This window comes from Bicyclus anynana, chromosome 26, assembly GCF_947172395.1.
Source record: "Bicyclus anynana chromosome 26, ilBicAnyn1.1, whole genome shotgun sequence".
Taxonomy (NCBI): Eukaryota; Metazoa; Arthropoda; class Insecta; order Lepidoptera; family Nymphalidae; genus Bicyclus; species Bicyclus anynana.
Window position 1 is genome coordinate 6,108,966 of NC_069108.1, and position 16,524 is coordinate 6,125,489.

Below are 16,524 nucleotides of genomic sequence, written 5' to 3' on the forward strand. Positions count from 1 at the left end.
TTCAACTTCACAAAAACATTTTTAAAGAGCTCTTTAATCGACGAACACAATTACAACTATTTAACATCGATTCTATAGAGACAGTTTTTGTAATCGCATTAGATCGTTGATCATATTCTTTGACAAGAAAAGTAACGTCTAGTGAGGCAGGTCCAATACAATAATTGGTCTGAGATTAAGGCAGAGACGAATATCTTAGCATTCCATGGATTCACCGTGCGGGTGCCGGGTCCATCGCGTGGTAGAGAGAAAAACACCAAGCAAAGTCCAGGACTTGTGACTACAGGATGTAGGGTTAAGGAATTCCTTGACGATCGATCAACACTCCCCATTCTCTGCTCGTGTTGTTCTCCCTACCTAGCCAAATTTGGTAAGATCCTATTAAAGCAGCTTTGGATACTCGTTCTAATATAGAACTAGCTGCACTTCTAGAGAGGCCAAGGTCTTTAAGCAAGTTATAGAGAGATTTTGCTGGTAATCCTCTCGCACCTACTTCTACGGCGTACAGACTGACTACATAGCCATTTTTAGTTAGTTCATTTGTTAGGTCATAATATTTATTCACCTTTATAGTGGTCCTTCGGAATGTTAGTCCCAGAGAAATAAAAGGGTGGTAAGATAATAATGATAATGATAATGATAATGATAGTGATGTATACCTATGCAGAGGCACAAAGTTACCAGCAAAAATGTATACTGCATGGCGGTAATCACCTACCTGAATACATAAAAAAAATAGCTGTAAATAAATTTAGGAAGACATTAATTGATTTATTAATGAAAAAGTTGTACTATACCGTCAATGATTACATGAATGAAAAATTGAAATAGGGACATTGACCATAAAAGTGACATTTATATTGACATTTTTGATTGACATTTATATTAACATTAATTAATTCGAACTTTGTTTTATTTTCATTATTTTTTTTTATTATTTGTTTTTTCCAGGTGATTTAGTTGTATTCAACAAAATCACTTAGATTAAGATCGATTATTATTATTCGGTTAAATATCGATTAAAGCAAATAACTCACTTAGTTGGCAACACTGTTCATGTTCGTGTCTTCAAAAAATCTCATAAAACAACTATAATATTGTCAATTATCGTTGTGAAACTTATTTTTTGGTATGGATAAAGTAATGTATTCATTATTAAACAAAAATTATCAAGTATTTTTAAGTTCTATGAAAAGTGGGGGGCGGGGACGAAATGTCTGGGCCGGGAATGGACAATCCCCTTTGTAATTTGTAAATTAATTTGTAAGATCTGTTAACTTTTGCACGCCAACTATGGCAGGATATGTGTTAAAATATAATATAAGACCTATGTAAATGTACCATATTCTGGCGAAATAAAATTGATTGATTGATTGATTGATTGAATGAATGAATGAAACACATTTAGTAGACCAAGTATATTGCGTATTACAGATAGGGTTTGACGAAATTCTCGTGTTTGGTGATCTGCGTGAACGCGACTAGTGCATCTTTGTTGCATGCGTTGTCATCTGCGGGCGACACTGAGACGATTCCGCGCAAGTAATGTCGCTCTACGCCTTGCTCTAGTGATGGGAACGCCAGCCCACCGCCGCTGTCGCCCTGGCATAGTGTTGTGCCTGAAAAAAAAGAAAAAAAGCCTGAGTCTGACGTATTTTTTTTTTTTATTATTTACAAGTTAGCCCTTGACAATCTCACCTTATGGTAAGTGATGATGCAGATGCAGATGATGGAAGCGGGCTAACTTGTTAGGAGGAGGATGAAAAACAACACTCCATTCGGTTTCTACACGACATCGTACTGGAACGCTAAATCGCTTGGCGATACGTCTTTGCCGGTAGGGTGGTTACTAGCCACGGCCAAAGCCTCCCACCAGCCAGACCTGGACCAATTAAGAAAATCTCAATCTGCCCAACTGGGGATCGAACCCAGGACCTCCGTTTTGTAAATCCACCGCGCATACCACTGCGCCACGGAGGTCGTCGACGTGACGGGTAGCAGCGACAGTGAATGTACCATTATTCTGTGGTAGAGGAAACACCTCGAGCAGGTCCCAGGACTTGTGACCTTGGGAGTAGGTTTAAGGGATCCCTTCCGATTAGCCAATACTCGCCTTCCCTGCCCGAGATGTTCTCCATGCCCACACTAAACAATTATTGCACAAAATCACTAACGCGACTGGCAGCGTGACGGTGTTTACGCTGCCTAACAAACAACTGAGCTCAAGTCATCAAATACCCACTTATTTATTCCAACACTGATACCTCTCCACAAAAACATAAATAATGAATGTTAATACCACCTGTAACGAGGAACCTGTGAGCGCTAAGCAAATTATTTATGACGACCTCTATGGTGAAGTTGGTAGTACTGTAGACTTACCCGTTCTTACCAGACAAATTATATAGAGACCTGACTTGCTAGACGTTACCCTGCTGTCAAAGTATACGATCAATGATCTAACGCGTTTATAAAAAACGACTTCAATAGAATCAATGTGTCATTATTGTAATTGTTTTCGTCGTGTAAAGAGCTCTGTAAAAACTCTCATGACTCTACCATGACCATTTTTGTACTATGCATATTTCCGAGTCTATTTAACCACGACGTTATTTTCTTATGATTAGTAACTCGATCAATCAAACCAATTTAAAAAATACTACTTTAACCTTTATATACATCACTCCCCATTTATCCCTACGAAATATGAACATTCTAAATTCAAATTCATTCATTCTAGATGTAAAGTTCTCATCAATACAAATTAATCAAGCCCAAACATAAGGTAGCTACCGTTAACCGTTGACAAGTTGCCTTAACTGTCCCTCGTCTCCATCACCAGACCCCTAATGACAGTCACAACACGCCTAGATGCAAAGTTCTCATCAATACACATTAATCAAGCCCAAACACAAGGTAGCTACTGTAAACCGTTGAGGAGTTCCCTTTAACTATCTCCCGTCTTCATCACCAGACCCAGACCAGATTTAGTCAAGACTGCTGCACAATCATACATGGGTGGAGTGTACTCATAACGCAGCCAATCGCCAAAAGTGGAGGAGCATTGCTCAGAAGGCGTTGCTCATCGCTGCAACCACGACCACTCTGCCAAGAGTGAACGATTAAGAGTGTGCAATATGTAATTTGGTGGTTACAAATGGTTCTGGATCTAAGATTCTGGAAAAGTTAGGAGCCTGATATTTGGGTAAATGATATTTCAAAGTGCTTTTTAGTTTTAGTTAGCTTCGTTATGACTATACAAAATACACAATTTGTAAAACTTTTCTCGATAGTTTATTTTTTTGAAAAATACATGTTTTGCTCACATTTTGCTTTCAATCTCAAGAAAAGCAAACTAAGTATCTATCTTCTTAAATTTTTGTTTTGTATAGAAAATTAGGTATATATCTTGAACATGGCCAGTTTGTTTTTCGTTATGTTGATTAATTTACTTGCAATTCGGTAGAAATGGTTTTGGCGCTCACGTCATAAAATTTGCGTCGCGCGTCAATCGCTCCGTGCTTTTCACTCACGTGAAAGTCATAATTCGGCGTCTCGTTTGCGCTTCGAATTTGATCCATATCGTATCGACGCGCTGCGCGCTCTTAAGAAGAGAAGGAGGAAGGAACCACTCACCGTTGGTGTACCCGGCGCAGAACTTGTCGCTGGTGAGATGCACGCGGAAGCTGGGCGGCGACACGGCGCGACACTCGTCGATGGCCACCACCGGCATCTGCACCACCTTCAACACCTGCGACGCGCCGCCCGCCGCCGTCGTCAGCCCCCAGCCGGCCACCTGCGCATTGGCGTATCTAGGATTATTTTCAAAGGTGGGCCCAGTCCCACCTTAAGGGGCCAGCCCCTGAACAGGATTGACACTCATTATAGAAATGTCGTTTTCACTACTCTTGCTCAAAAACACTGTCATATTACCACTCCACAGCGGGGCTAAACAAGCATATTAGCCTCTAGGGGCTAAAGTAATTTTGTTTTTTTAATTCTTGTCTGTTACGAGTACTAGCCAGGTACTAGCCTACTATAAAACGGAGGAGGTTTTATTCGAAAATAGAATCATTATAGGTAAGGCACTGATTGTTTTGAAAAATAAATAAAAAACTTTAAATTGGAATGAAATGCAGCGTTCTTGTCTGTGGAATGCGTTTATTTTTCTATTTCATTTTTATTGAGTTGCGAATAGAGCGAGATTTGAAGACATGGGACATCCTTTACGGGGAATACCTTTGCCTCTTTCTCATGTGAAAAAAATAAAATTAAAAAGCGAGAATTTAAAAAACAACTTACATATTTTTCAACAATAATTGTTATCTTTATCTAGTGAGAATGGTGATCCTAATTTGGAGATGGATGAAATTTTCAATCTGTTACCATCAAAGTCGAGACGCATTTACTTAAATAGGTACTTACCTACGGAAAAATTTTATAAGTGGAGAAAACAACAACGAATGGATTCACTTACGAAAGGAATTTGTATATTGTACTAAATTATTAATGTTTCCATAGGAGTAAATTTTACAAATGTTCATTTGCTGTACGTACTATTAAGCTATGGAATGCTCTCCCAGTCGACATTCGGAAATCCAAATCCCTTGATATGTTTAAAAAATCCGTTAAGACATATTATCTTAGTCACTAGTGACATATTTTATTTTATTAGAATATTTATCATACGACATAATGATATATTATATATATTAGTTTATTTTATGATATTTATATTTATTATATAATTTGTGTATTATTGTTTATGTATTAGTGTGTAGTTATTTGTATGTATGTATATGTACATTATTATTACGTACACACCACCTACAGTTGTCCTAATAAGTTCCTAAGCCTAAGGTTGCCTGGAAGAGATCGCTACTAAGCGATAAGGCCGCCTTTTGTATTCTACTTTTTCTTATGTTTCTGTTTTGCTTGTTTTCTTTTATTTTTTGTGGTGTACAAATAAAGAGTATTAAATAAAATAACTAAATAAAAATGTCTGTGGACGCTGGCCTCTGAAACGGGTCGACTGATTTTATTGATTTTTCTTTGTATATTTTGTATTTTGGCGTCCATCATAGAATTTTAAATCGGTAGCCCAGAATTCTAATGGGCACTGGACCATCCCATGCACCTGCATCATAGACAATGGGACTCTTTATGACTGTGTTATGTGCTCGAGTGTCCTCTTAGAATAAGAGGGGTGAGGCCAAATTTGACGACTGCTTTACCGACGTTCCAAGAGCGGGCCAAAGAAATAGACAATAATTATAATTTCCTTGTTATCGAAATGAAATTTCCTCATATTCGAAATGTAAAGTAGAGTGTTTAACACGGGTAAAAAAATCAATTCCTACTCGGACTATAGCCGCCCTCGCTACGCTCGTGCGTCTAAATACCTCGGGAGTTGATTCTTTCCACCCTGTCCACCCAGTCTGCCAAATTCACACACGCAGACATTTAAGAAAATTATCAGGTATGCAGGTTTCCTCAAGATGTTTTTTCAGTAGTAGTAGTTTCATAGTTCCCGTTCACGTAAAATACGTGAATTCGGGCATAATATTTATAAAATATTATCCCCGAATTCACGTATTTTATGTCTATGTTAGGGTATTAATCGTTTAGTAGAGGTCAATCTCTGGATCTACTAAACCGATTTTCTAGTGGTAAAAATAATAATAAATAAAAAAATAACTAGAAAGCGACGTAGTTTGTAAACGTCATGGGTTATATATAATGTAGTAACTCATCTTTATAATATTAAGAATATAGACGCACGAAGTGCAGGTACACGGACAGTGTTCGAACTATTACTATATCTATGTTGTCCTGGTAGGTGCCCGAGCCCTGGTAGCGCGAGGTCAACTCGATGTCAGATATCGTGTACCTTGCCCATAGAGACCGGCACCTTTTGCTGCTGGTCGAACTCTGTACTACAGTTCGAAGAGCCGATGGACGTTGGGGTCCCAAGGTGCTGGAATGGCGACCCCGCACTGGAAAGCGCAGTTTTAGTCGATCCCCCACTAAGTGGAGCGAGGACATCAAGCGGGTTGCAAGGGAGCCGCTAGATGCTGGCGGCTCGAGACTGTTGAGTTTGGAAATCCTTGCAAGAGGCCTATGTGAACGTCCATCGATATGATGATTACTATTTAGACTATGGACCTGTTTCGCAACCAAATTCAACAAAAAAAAAGTCTGTCGTTTTTTGACGGGGACGAGGTAAACTCACACATCGAAAATATTTAACACCATTAAACATATTCTGTGTCCATACACTGCACACAACTATAAATTTGACTCGATTACTTGATCAACTTTTTGATGATCCGTCAAAAGAATCGATTCTTTTTAGAAATTGACTTTTTACAAATTTGATGAAATTATGGTAGAAAAACTTAGAAATGAAACGTTACTCCATCTTTTACTAAACTACAAGTTATTGGCCGTTTTTTATGCTATTCAACTACATAAACCGGCATTTTTACGATACGATTACAACAATAAAACATCGATTCTATAGCAACAGATTTTATAAACGCGATAGGTCATTGAGTTTTGATCTTTGACAGAGGGGTAACGGTTTACGGGGCAAGTCCTTTCTTTTTAATGGTCTAAGCAACTACCACTGTTAGCTATGTCGTCCTGGTAGTTGGTGCCCGAGCCCTGGCAGCGCGAGGTCAACTCGATGTCAGCTATCGCGTACCTTGCCCATAGAGGTCGGCGCCAACTGCTGCTGTTCGAACAGCACGTCGAAGTTGATGCACACTGGACGCACGGAGGGCAGGTACACGAAGGGTGTCACGACCACCACTATAACTATGTCGTCCTGGTAGTTGGTGCCCGAGCCCTGGCAGCGCGAGGTCAACTCGATGTCAGCTATCGCGTACCTTGCCCATAGAGGTCGGCGCCAACTGCTGCTGTTCGAACAGCACGTCGAAGTTGATGCACACTGGACGCACGGAGGGCAGGTACACGAAGGGTGTCACGACCACCACTATAGCTATGTCGTCCTGGTAGTTGGTGCCCGAGCCCTGGCAGCGCGAGGTCAACTCGATGTCAGCTATCGCGTACCTTGCCCATAGAGGTCGGCGCCAACTGCTGCTGTTCGAACAGCACGTCGAAGTTGATGCACACTGGACGCACGGAGGGCAGGTACACGAAGGGTGTCACGACCACCACTATAGCTATGTCGTCCTGGTAGTTGGTGCCCGAGCCCTGGCAGCGCGAGGTCAACTCGATGTCAGCTATCGCGTACCTTGCCCATAGAGGTCGGCGCCAACTGCTGCTGTTCGAACAGCACGTCGAAGTTGATGCACACTGGACGCACGGAGGGCAGGTACACGAAGGGTGTCACGACCACCACTATAGCTATGTCGTCCTGGTAGTTGGTGCCCGAGCCCTGGCAGCGCGAGGTCAACTCGATGTCAGCTATCGCGTACCTTGCCCATAGAGGTCGGCGCCAACTGCTGCTGTTCGAACAGCACGTCGAAGTTGATGCACACTGGACGCACGGAGGGCAGGTACACGAAGGGTGTCACGACCACCACTATAGCTATGTCGTCCTGGTAGTTGGTGCCCGAGCCCTGGCAGCGCGAGGTCAACTCGATGTCAGCTATCGCGTACCTTGCCCATAGAGGTCGGCGCCAACTGCTGCTGTTCGAACAGCACGTCGAAGTTGATGCACACTGGACGCACGGAGGGCAGGTACACGAAGGGTGTCACGACCACCACTATAGCTATGTCGTCCTGGTAGTTGGTGCCCGAGCCCTGGCAGCGCGAGGTCAACTCGATGTCAGCTATCGCGTACCTTGCCCATAGAGGTCGGCGCCAACTGCTGCTGTTCGAACAGCACGTCGAAGTTGATGCACACTGGACGCACGGAGGGCAGGTACACGAAGGGAGTCACGACCACCACTATAGCTATGTCGTCCTGGTAGTTGGTGCCCGAGCCCTGGTAGCGCGGGGTCAGTTTAATCTCAGCCACCTGCGAAACAATGAAGAATGAAGATATGGAGGTCACTTCTGGGGGCAAGATGAAAATTAAAAAAAAAATCTTGCTACTGCATCGTCTGGTATATCAAACAAACGAGCTTGATAAGAGGATTGCAAATATATTTTTACAAAAACATTGTCATATTACCACTCCACGGCGGGGCTAAACAAGCATATTAGCCTCTAGGGGCTAAAGTAATTATGTTTTTTTAATTATTGTCTGTTACGAGTACTAGCCAAGTACTAGCCTACTTTATAACGAAGGAGGTTTTATTCGTAAGTAGAATCATCCGGAAAGGGCCTTCTTCATCTTCTTTTGGTTATATGGCTCCGCGCGTCGAGCGATTGAGCCAGAGCTAAGGTCCTGACTGTTTGATAAAAATAAAACTTGGAATTGGAATAAAATGCAGCGTTCTTGTCTGTGGAATGCGGTTATTTTTTTTATTTCATTTTTATTGAGTTGCGAATTTATAGAGCGAGATTTGAAGACAAGGGTGTATGGTGTAGTACCTTTGCCTTTTCTTCATGGGAAAAAATTATATTAATAAAGAAAATAAAATTAAAGAGCGAGAATTTAAAAACAATTATTGTCGTGAATAATCTAATTACCTGATATTTTTAAATAAATTCATTGTGAATTTGTGACCGTAATTTACATGTTTCGCAACATTAATTGTTATGTCTTCATCTATTGAGAATGGTGACCCTAATTTGGAGATGGATCAAAAAAGACTTACGAAAAATTTAATAAGTGGAGAAAAGATCAACTGTGCATTCTTACTACAACTTACGCATGGTGTTTTTTAAACAATTATGTTAACCCCTCATACTCGTTATTCAACTTCACTGTAGTCGGAAATTAAGTTACCGGGTAAAAGCATCTCCCCGAAACATCCAAAGTTGTAGTATTTTGTACCTCCATTTTAATTTTCAAATAAAATAAAACATTGAATACTGTACCGAGTTATTTTATTTTTTCGCAATCTTAGTGAAAAGTATTGTGTAACACGCGGGGCTAAACCCATTAAAAACTCGGTTTCTATTTAGGCGGCTAAAAATACCTCGTTTAAAATGGGTTTTTAGCCCCTTGTATAAAAATCTACTATTTTTTGTAATTTTGAAATAGTTTTCGAGTTATTCAAGAAAATACACCATTCCCCCCCTTTTCTCCGTAACTTCCAAACCAAAAATTTTGAAAAAAATACAGAAGTTAGCTTTTTACTTGATTGTTAATTTGTTAAATACTACTATACTATTATAATAATTTAAGGTTTAGATAAATATTTAACGAAACAAATAAGTCCAGAAGAAACGAAAAAAATATAGTTATAATTATTAACAATTTCAGGACAGTTTTCAAAAACATGACGCCGCCTAACTGACGCCGCGCGGTTTCACTCGTGTGGTTCCCGTTCCCGTAGAAATACGGGGATATTATATAACCTATAGCCTTTCTCGATAAATGGGCTATCTAACACTGAAAGAATTTTTCAAATCGGACCTGATTCCTGAGATTAGCAAACAAACAAACTCTTCAACTTTATAATATTAGTATAGATTAACAACATTCGGAACCCTCGTCACGCGAGTTCAACTCGCACTTGTCCGGTTTTTTATGATATGATTTTATTAACAAATGATTTTTTTTCTTTAAGCGTACTATCTATTTTATGGCTAAATCTGAAAAAAAACTATATTTTTCTTATGAAATGTTGGCAACCCTACTTACGTCAGTCTTCTGTGCGTCCTCCTCCTTGAGGTTGTTCCAGGGACGATACAACTTGCCCACCGCCACGCCGAAGTTAGCAGCCGGTAACTTCTTCTCCGTGTCGGTCCAGAAACAGTGGGCAGCTGGACAACAGCAAAACAAAATATCAGCAAAACTAAATATCATATGTATGCTGTCCCATATGCGACAACATTCAAATTAGACTACAAGCCTTTGAACAAAAATTACCTGTGAAATGAACCAACATGAATACTGCTTAGAAGGCTGTTACTATATCAGAAAACTAGCGGACGCCCGCGACTTCGTCCGCGTGAAACTCGATGTTAACTTTCAACTACCCCTACCCTACCCCTACCCTACCCCTACCATACCCCTACCCTACCCCTACCCTACCCCTACCCTACCCTACCCTACCCCTACCCTACCGCTTGACTCTTGAGGCTAAGTTTACAAGCACTTTTGAAAGGTCAAGATTATGTCATAATTTAATTTAATGTAATGGTGGTAATAATAGTTGAAAACTTCAAACTAAAGTTAAGAGGGTTCCAAACGCGCCTTAATCCGAGAAGAGCCCACAACAAACTCAGCCAAGGTTTTTTTTGTTTATGCAGAAATAACTAACATAGCCCGTGTCTAGTGAGAAGCATATACATAATACCCTCGGACCATTTATAGAAGGACCTGTATCGCACTCATAATCACGAACAAAATTGTCTGTCATTTTCTGAGGAAAACGACCTTTGATTTGGTATATATCTTATACTAAACTAGAAGTTTTTGCCCGTTTTTTACACAACTCAATTACACAAAAATGTATTTTTACAGAGCTCTTTAACCGACGAACACGATTACAACTATTTAACATCGATTCTATAGAGACAGTTTTTATAATCGCATTAGATCGTTGATCATATACTTTGACAGAAAAGTAACGTCTAGCGAGGCAGGTCCTGTACAATAACTGGTCTGAGATAATACCTGATATGACGGCTGTCGTTGAGATCAAGGAGCCTCCGCAGACCTGCATGTAGGGCTCGTAGAGTTTGTCGTATATTCCTGCGTGCCAGGGGAGCTCCCCCTTCTTAGCCACGCGACCCCCTATGATGAGGGGTTTGGCGAAGGGGGTGATGGTGCCACATTCTAGAATAAATTAATAAATATTAAAGTTTATAAAGGAATATATTTGTTGATTTAACAATGGGGATGATGACTAGGTTTGAATATATTGATTTTTATGATACATTCGGGTAAATAAAGTCAATGTTAACTAATTTATACATAAAAAGCAAAGATTGTCTGGATATTTGCAAAATAAATGAGATTATAAAATATCAAAATCTATTAAATATCTTTTGTCGTAATTAGATGAAAATTCATACAGTTTTAGCTTCCTTACATTAAATGTGACATTTTTTAATAAATGAACTATAAACATAAACGCAGAAATAACAAAGATATTAGTAATTTTGTTTGACCGCCCATACAAATCTAAGGATCACTACATTACGTACGACGTCATTAGTTCGTACCATTTTGTATGGGGCGTTTTTCAGGGATCCGCGGCAGCGCCGCAAATCTGACCCTTTAAATCCCTGTAGCTCCGAAAGTAATGATCGCAGATACCCTGTTACTTTTACAAAATTGCTTTACTATTGGCATACTCTTAATTTATATACAATTTAAAAAACTGTCATCATCCCTTCTTTCAATAGCGTCCCATCAGTGGTGGAAGCGCTACTGGTACTCAATGTTGCCAACTCTCCAAAATATTTATCCCTAAAGTTTTTGTCAAAAACCCATATAATCGCCTTGATTGTTGAGTTATCCCCCTAAAAAATATAAATTCACAATAATTTAGAAATAATATGCTGTAATATGTTTCAAAAGTCTATATTTAATACAGACAAAATATTACGTCTTTATATGAAGACTAGCTGACACCGCGCGGTTTCATCCGCGAGGTTCCCGTTCCCGTAGGAATACGGGGATAATATATATGTGGTTCTTTCAGAAACAGCTTTAATTAAAACACAACACTGGATTGGCACCGCCTTCAAACTGATCAGAAGGTAGCACATATCCAAGATGCTATTTTTTGCTTTTTAGTTTAAGTTAATTTTTGAGTTGGAAGCCGGTTGAATTTTTTTATTGAATTTTTAAAGAGAGTCGGTGTAAAGAGTGAGTTGGTAATTAAACTCCTAACTCTACTCTTACGTTTCCATTAATCCGTTAGGTACTCCGGACTCATTACCATTATCATCATAAACAGCCGATGAACGTCCTCTGCTGGACATAGGCCTGTTGCATGGACATCCAAACACAACGGTCTCGTCCAGCTTCCAGCGGCTCTCTGCGACAACCAACACCTTCCCTGCCCTTACCTAGTGAGGGGTCGACCAACACTGCGCTTTCCAGTGTGGGGTCGCCATTCCAGCACCTTGGGACCTCAACGTCTATCGGCTCTTCGAACTATGTGGCCTGCCCATTCCATCGCCGTTCGTCGACCGTGGCTATTAGATCCTACTTCCTACTAATATTATAAACGCGAAAGTTTGTATGTATGTTTGGATGTTTGTTACTCGATTCGAGCGATTTAGCTGAAATTTGGAATGGAAATAGATTTTACTCTGGATTAACACATAGGCTATTTTTTAACACGAAAAAGTCCATGGTTTCCCGAGATTTGCGAAAACTGGTGATTTTGGTGATATGAATGTTTGTTACTCTTTCACGCCTCAACTAATGAACCGAATTAGCTGAAATTTGGTATTAAGATATATTATGGCGTGGGGGCGTCTATATATGGAGGCGTTTGCGACTGTAGAAAGTCACTTGAAAAATGCAATCATCTAAAGCCACCACAATCCGAACTTCAAGTAACTATAAGAAGTTTTTTTTGATGTGGAACATCTATAGCCGCACGTAAAACCGATTTCTGTCGTGGCGACGCGATAGTATAGTCTATATATATGATGGTATAATAATAATATGCTCCCGACCGATTTTTTCGGTCACGGCGGCTAATCTCATGGTGAGATTAACCATGTACGCAGGAGATATTATAGTGCACAAGTGTGTGCGCAAGCACAGGTGCACTCTCTCTTCTCTCACTCTCGAAATCCGATGGGACGGCAGACCGACACGACCGGTGAGAGATCAGGCGCAGGACCGACGGCTTTACGTGCTCTCCGAGGCACGGGGGTGTACTAACACCGCCAACTTCCCAACTCCAGGCTGCTATTAAGATTTTCCTTGTAAGAAAAATCCCAATTTGTTTTTGCTGGCCTGACCCGGGATTCGAACCCTGGACCTCATTGACCGTAGCTGAACCAGCTTACCACGGGACCAATGAGGCAGTTACTACTGCATATAGACTATATGATGGTATAGTCTATATGCAGTAGTATGTACGGTGTGGCGACGCGTCGCCATGCGAAATCGACAGTGCGATTCTCTCCCACTCGATCCAGCGTTAAGCCATCTCTCGCTACACTGAGCTCGGATAGCTATAGTGTATACAGTGTTGTTTAACTTTTACAAAATAATGTCGATGTTTTACATCTGCCAAGCGCCCTAAGGACAAGTTAGCCCTTGTCTGCTATCTCATCTGATGATAAGTGACTGCAGACTTACTTGGGAGAGGTACAAGATCATTCTATCTCTCACTGTTTGTACGCAGCATCGTACCGGAACGCTAAATCGTTTGGCAGTACGTAATTGCCGGTAGGTAACTACCCATGGCCGAAGTCTCCCGAAACCTGAGCCAATATAAAATCCTAAACTGAGCCGCGAATCGAATCCCGGACCACCTTGCCGTGCCACAAAAGTCGTCAAAGTAACTTATCTAAGATGTTGTAAAAAACATTAAGTAAATATGTTTATCCACTTTCCGGTATCAAGGTATGTAATTTTTTAAAATGCAATATAAAAATTGATGGGACAGATAATTAATAATTATCTTTTGTAATATCACCAGTAGCAGTAGACAAGCGAGTTTTCGACCACGTGGTATTACATTTTTAATGTCTGTGATTTAAAAAAAAAACTTTTGTCTGTATATATCTTTCTGTTCCGGCCTCAGACCAATTATTGCATAGGCCTCGCTAGACGTTACTTTTCTGTCAAAGTATATGATCAACGATCTAATGCGATTATAAAAATTGTCTTTATAGAATCGATGTTAAATAGTTGTAATCGTGTTCGTCGGTTAAAGAGCTCCGTAAAAATACCTTTTTGTGTAATTGAATAGTGTAAAAAACGGGCAAAAACTTCTAGATTAGTATAAGATATATACAAAATCTAAGCTCGTTTTCCTCACAAAATGACAGACAATTTTGTTCGTGACTATGAGTGCGATACAGGTCCTTCTATAATTGGTCTGAGGTTCCGGCTAATGTCTTGAAAAATAAGGCGGAAAAGGTAATGTTAATAGGACTTCAGGATGAAGGTTAAAATCAAACAATTAATTCATTTAATTGCAATTATTTATTTACTAAAACCATCCATCATGTCGCGTTAACATTACAATTTCCTTTTCACAGAAAAGCCTGCCCTGCAGGCCTATTCACTAGTTTGATATTTATTATCAACCTATTATAATAAACATCAAATCAATTAGCCAAATGCCATTTACCTGTAGCTTGGCAAATTCGTTCGTAACACTCCCAATGGGCCGCGCGGGCCGGGAGGGGGGTAGCGATGCTTTATTTTTTTATTCTTTACAAGTTAGCTCTTGACTACAATCTCACCTAAGTAAGTGATGATGCAGTCTAAGATGGAAGCGGGCTAACTTGTTAGGAGGAGGATGAAAATCCACACCCCTTTCGGTTTCTACGCGGCATCGTACCGGAACGCTAAATCGCTTGGCGGTACGTCTTTGCCGGTAGGGTGGTAACTAGCCACGGCCGAAGCCTCCCACCAGCCAGACCTGGACCAATTAAGAAAACCTCAATCGGCCCAGTCGGGTAGCCAACCCAGGACCTCCGTTTTGTAAATCCACCGCGCATACCCTGCGCCACGGAGGCCGTCATTTACCTATAGAGTGGAAAAATCGTTCGAAACACTCCCTATGGATCACGCGGGCCGGGAGGGGGGTAGCGATGCGCCGCGCGCACGATTTCATACCCGCACAGTCTCCCCCTCCCATCGCCCGCATATCATGGTAATGTCATTAACGAACTTGCCAAGCTATGTATTCACCAGTAAGCACCGGATGACATTTGTGACATAGAATTTACATACATCGAAAAGCTTTTGATATTTCTACTTAAATCACAGAATGAGTCTTTACAAGCAGCATGGTCAAGCTGGTGAAACCCATAAAACTAAACAAAAGTCACGCGTCTCCTTGACATCCGCATATACAAACTTTTTTCGTCATTTGTATTTCAAAATTTAAAAATAGCAACAATTACGTAAATTAATATAATAATCAATAAAAAATACTCTATCTTTTTTCTTAAATTATTGGAACAGTTTTTAAAATATTTAAAAATGTATGACGCCATTTTTGTTGAATAATATTGAAAATAAATAAATAAATTAAACAAATAAAAAAACCCGACTGCATAAAGTATTGACTGACTATACACTGAAAAGAAAAAAAACAAGCTCAGTCCAGAAGTTTAGAAAGCAATTAGAAAACAGTCGGGACCTATTAATTAATGTAGAAGAAAACCATTCTATCCAATATCTAAGGTCCCGACTGTTTTCTAATTGCTTTCTACACTTCTGGACTGAGCTTGCTTTTTTTCTTTTCAGTGTATAGTCAACCAATACTTTATGCAGTCGGGTTTTTTTATTTGTTTAATTAATTTATTTATTACACACTTTTTAGTTACGATAGTTGGTTAATTTCGGATTTATTTATTACGTTTATTACAAAGTACGGTAATTTATACGTCCAACCGAGGTTAAGCAAATATTCAAAAATATCTACGGACCGTTCGGTGGGCGAATCCGACTCGCACTTAGCCTCGCGTATTTTGTATAGACAACTAATAAATAACGTTTAGGTATCTAATTGTAGTTTTTTTAAAACAAAGCCATGATATGAATGCTCACAAAAAGCTCTTGAATTTGATACCCATATTGCAATATTAGAAAAAAAAAATTTTTTCATCTCGAGTCTATAAAGTCTCACAGTCGTCTTGTAATTTTTTTTTAGTTTTACCTATTTAAGAACACTTGGGTTATTGAGACAAATCTAACGATATCCTAATTACGTAAATCCGTTCAGTAGTTTGGAAGATATGAGGTAATAAAGAATATTACATACATACAAACATACATACAAGATACGCGCGAAAAACATAACCCTTCTTGCAGTCGGGTAAAAAATACTCTATCTTTTTTCTTAAGTTTTTTGGAGCAATTTGTAAATATTTAAAAACGTATGACGCCATTTTTGTTGAATAATAAGTATTCAAAAAATTACTGATGCAACGGTTCGTATAGTACTGACAAGAGAACGTATTCGTTTTTGAATTTCATATCCGTGACGGGTACGACACCGTCGTGTTCCGTACTCTACATCTGTGTATTATTGATTAATCTGTGGTACAAAATAAGTTCACGCTGACATGGTCTATAAGGACTTGTATCCAAGGCCGTAAAATAAATTATAAAAAAAAAATCACGCTGACAAATTGTTACAATCATACCAAATTCTTCAAACCGCAAGAACTCATTAAAAAAAAATGCATTGGTAAGTTACTGACTAATAACTATGGACATAAAAGAATAACCGTTAAAAATATATTGCCCACTAAAATTGTTGAACATAAAGCGTATAAATATTA

General features: G+C 39.6%; 1 protein-coding gene across 1 annotated transcript in view; it reads right to left on the reverse strand.

Moving 5' to 3' along the window:
• Positions 1-1,403: 1,403 nt before the first annotated feature.
• Positions 1,404-16,524, reverse strand: part of LOC112053910 (modular serine protease) — a 44,197-nt gene continuing 29,076 nt past the window's right edge. The window contains exons 11-15 of the mRNA XM_024093518.2: positions 10,703-10,864; positions 9,725-9,846; positions 7,811-7,987; positions 3,637-3,796; positions 1,404-1,619 (exon numbers count right to left, since the gene is read on the reverse strand). Coding sequence (XP_023949286.1) covers positions 1,429-1,619; positions 3,637-3,796; positions 7,811-7,987; positions 9,725-9,846; positions 10,703-10,864 — 812 coding nt within the window. The 3' untranslated portion in view covers positions 1,404-1,428. The remainder of the gene's footprint in view (positions 1,620-3,636; positions 3,797-7,810; positions 7,988-9,724; positions 9,847-10,702; positions 10,865-16,524) is intronic.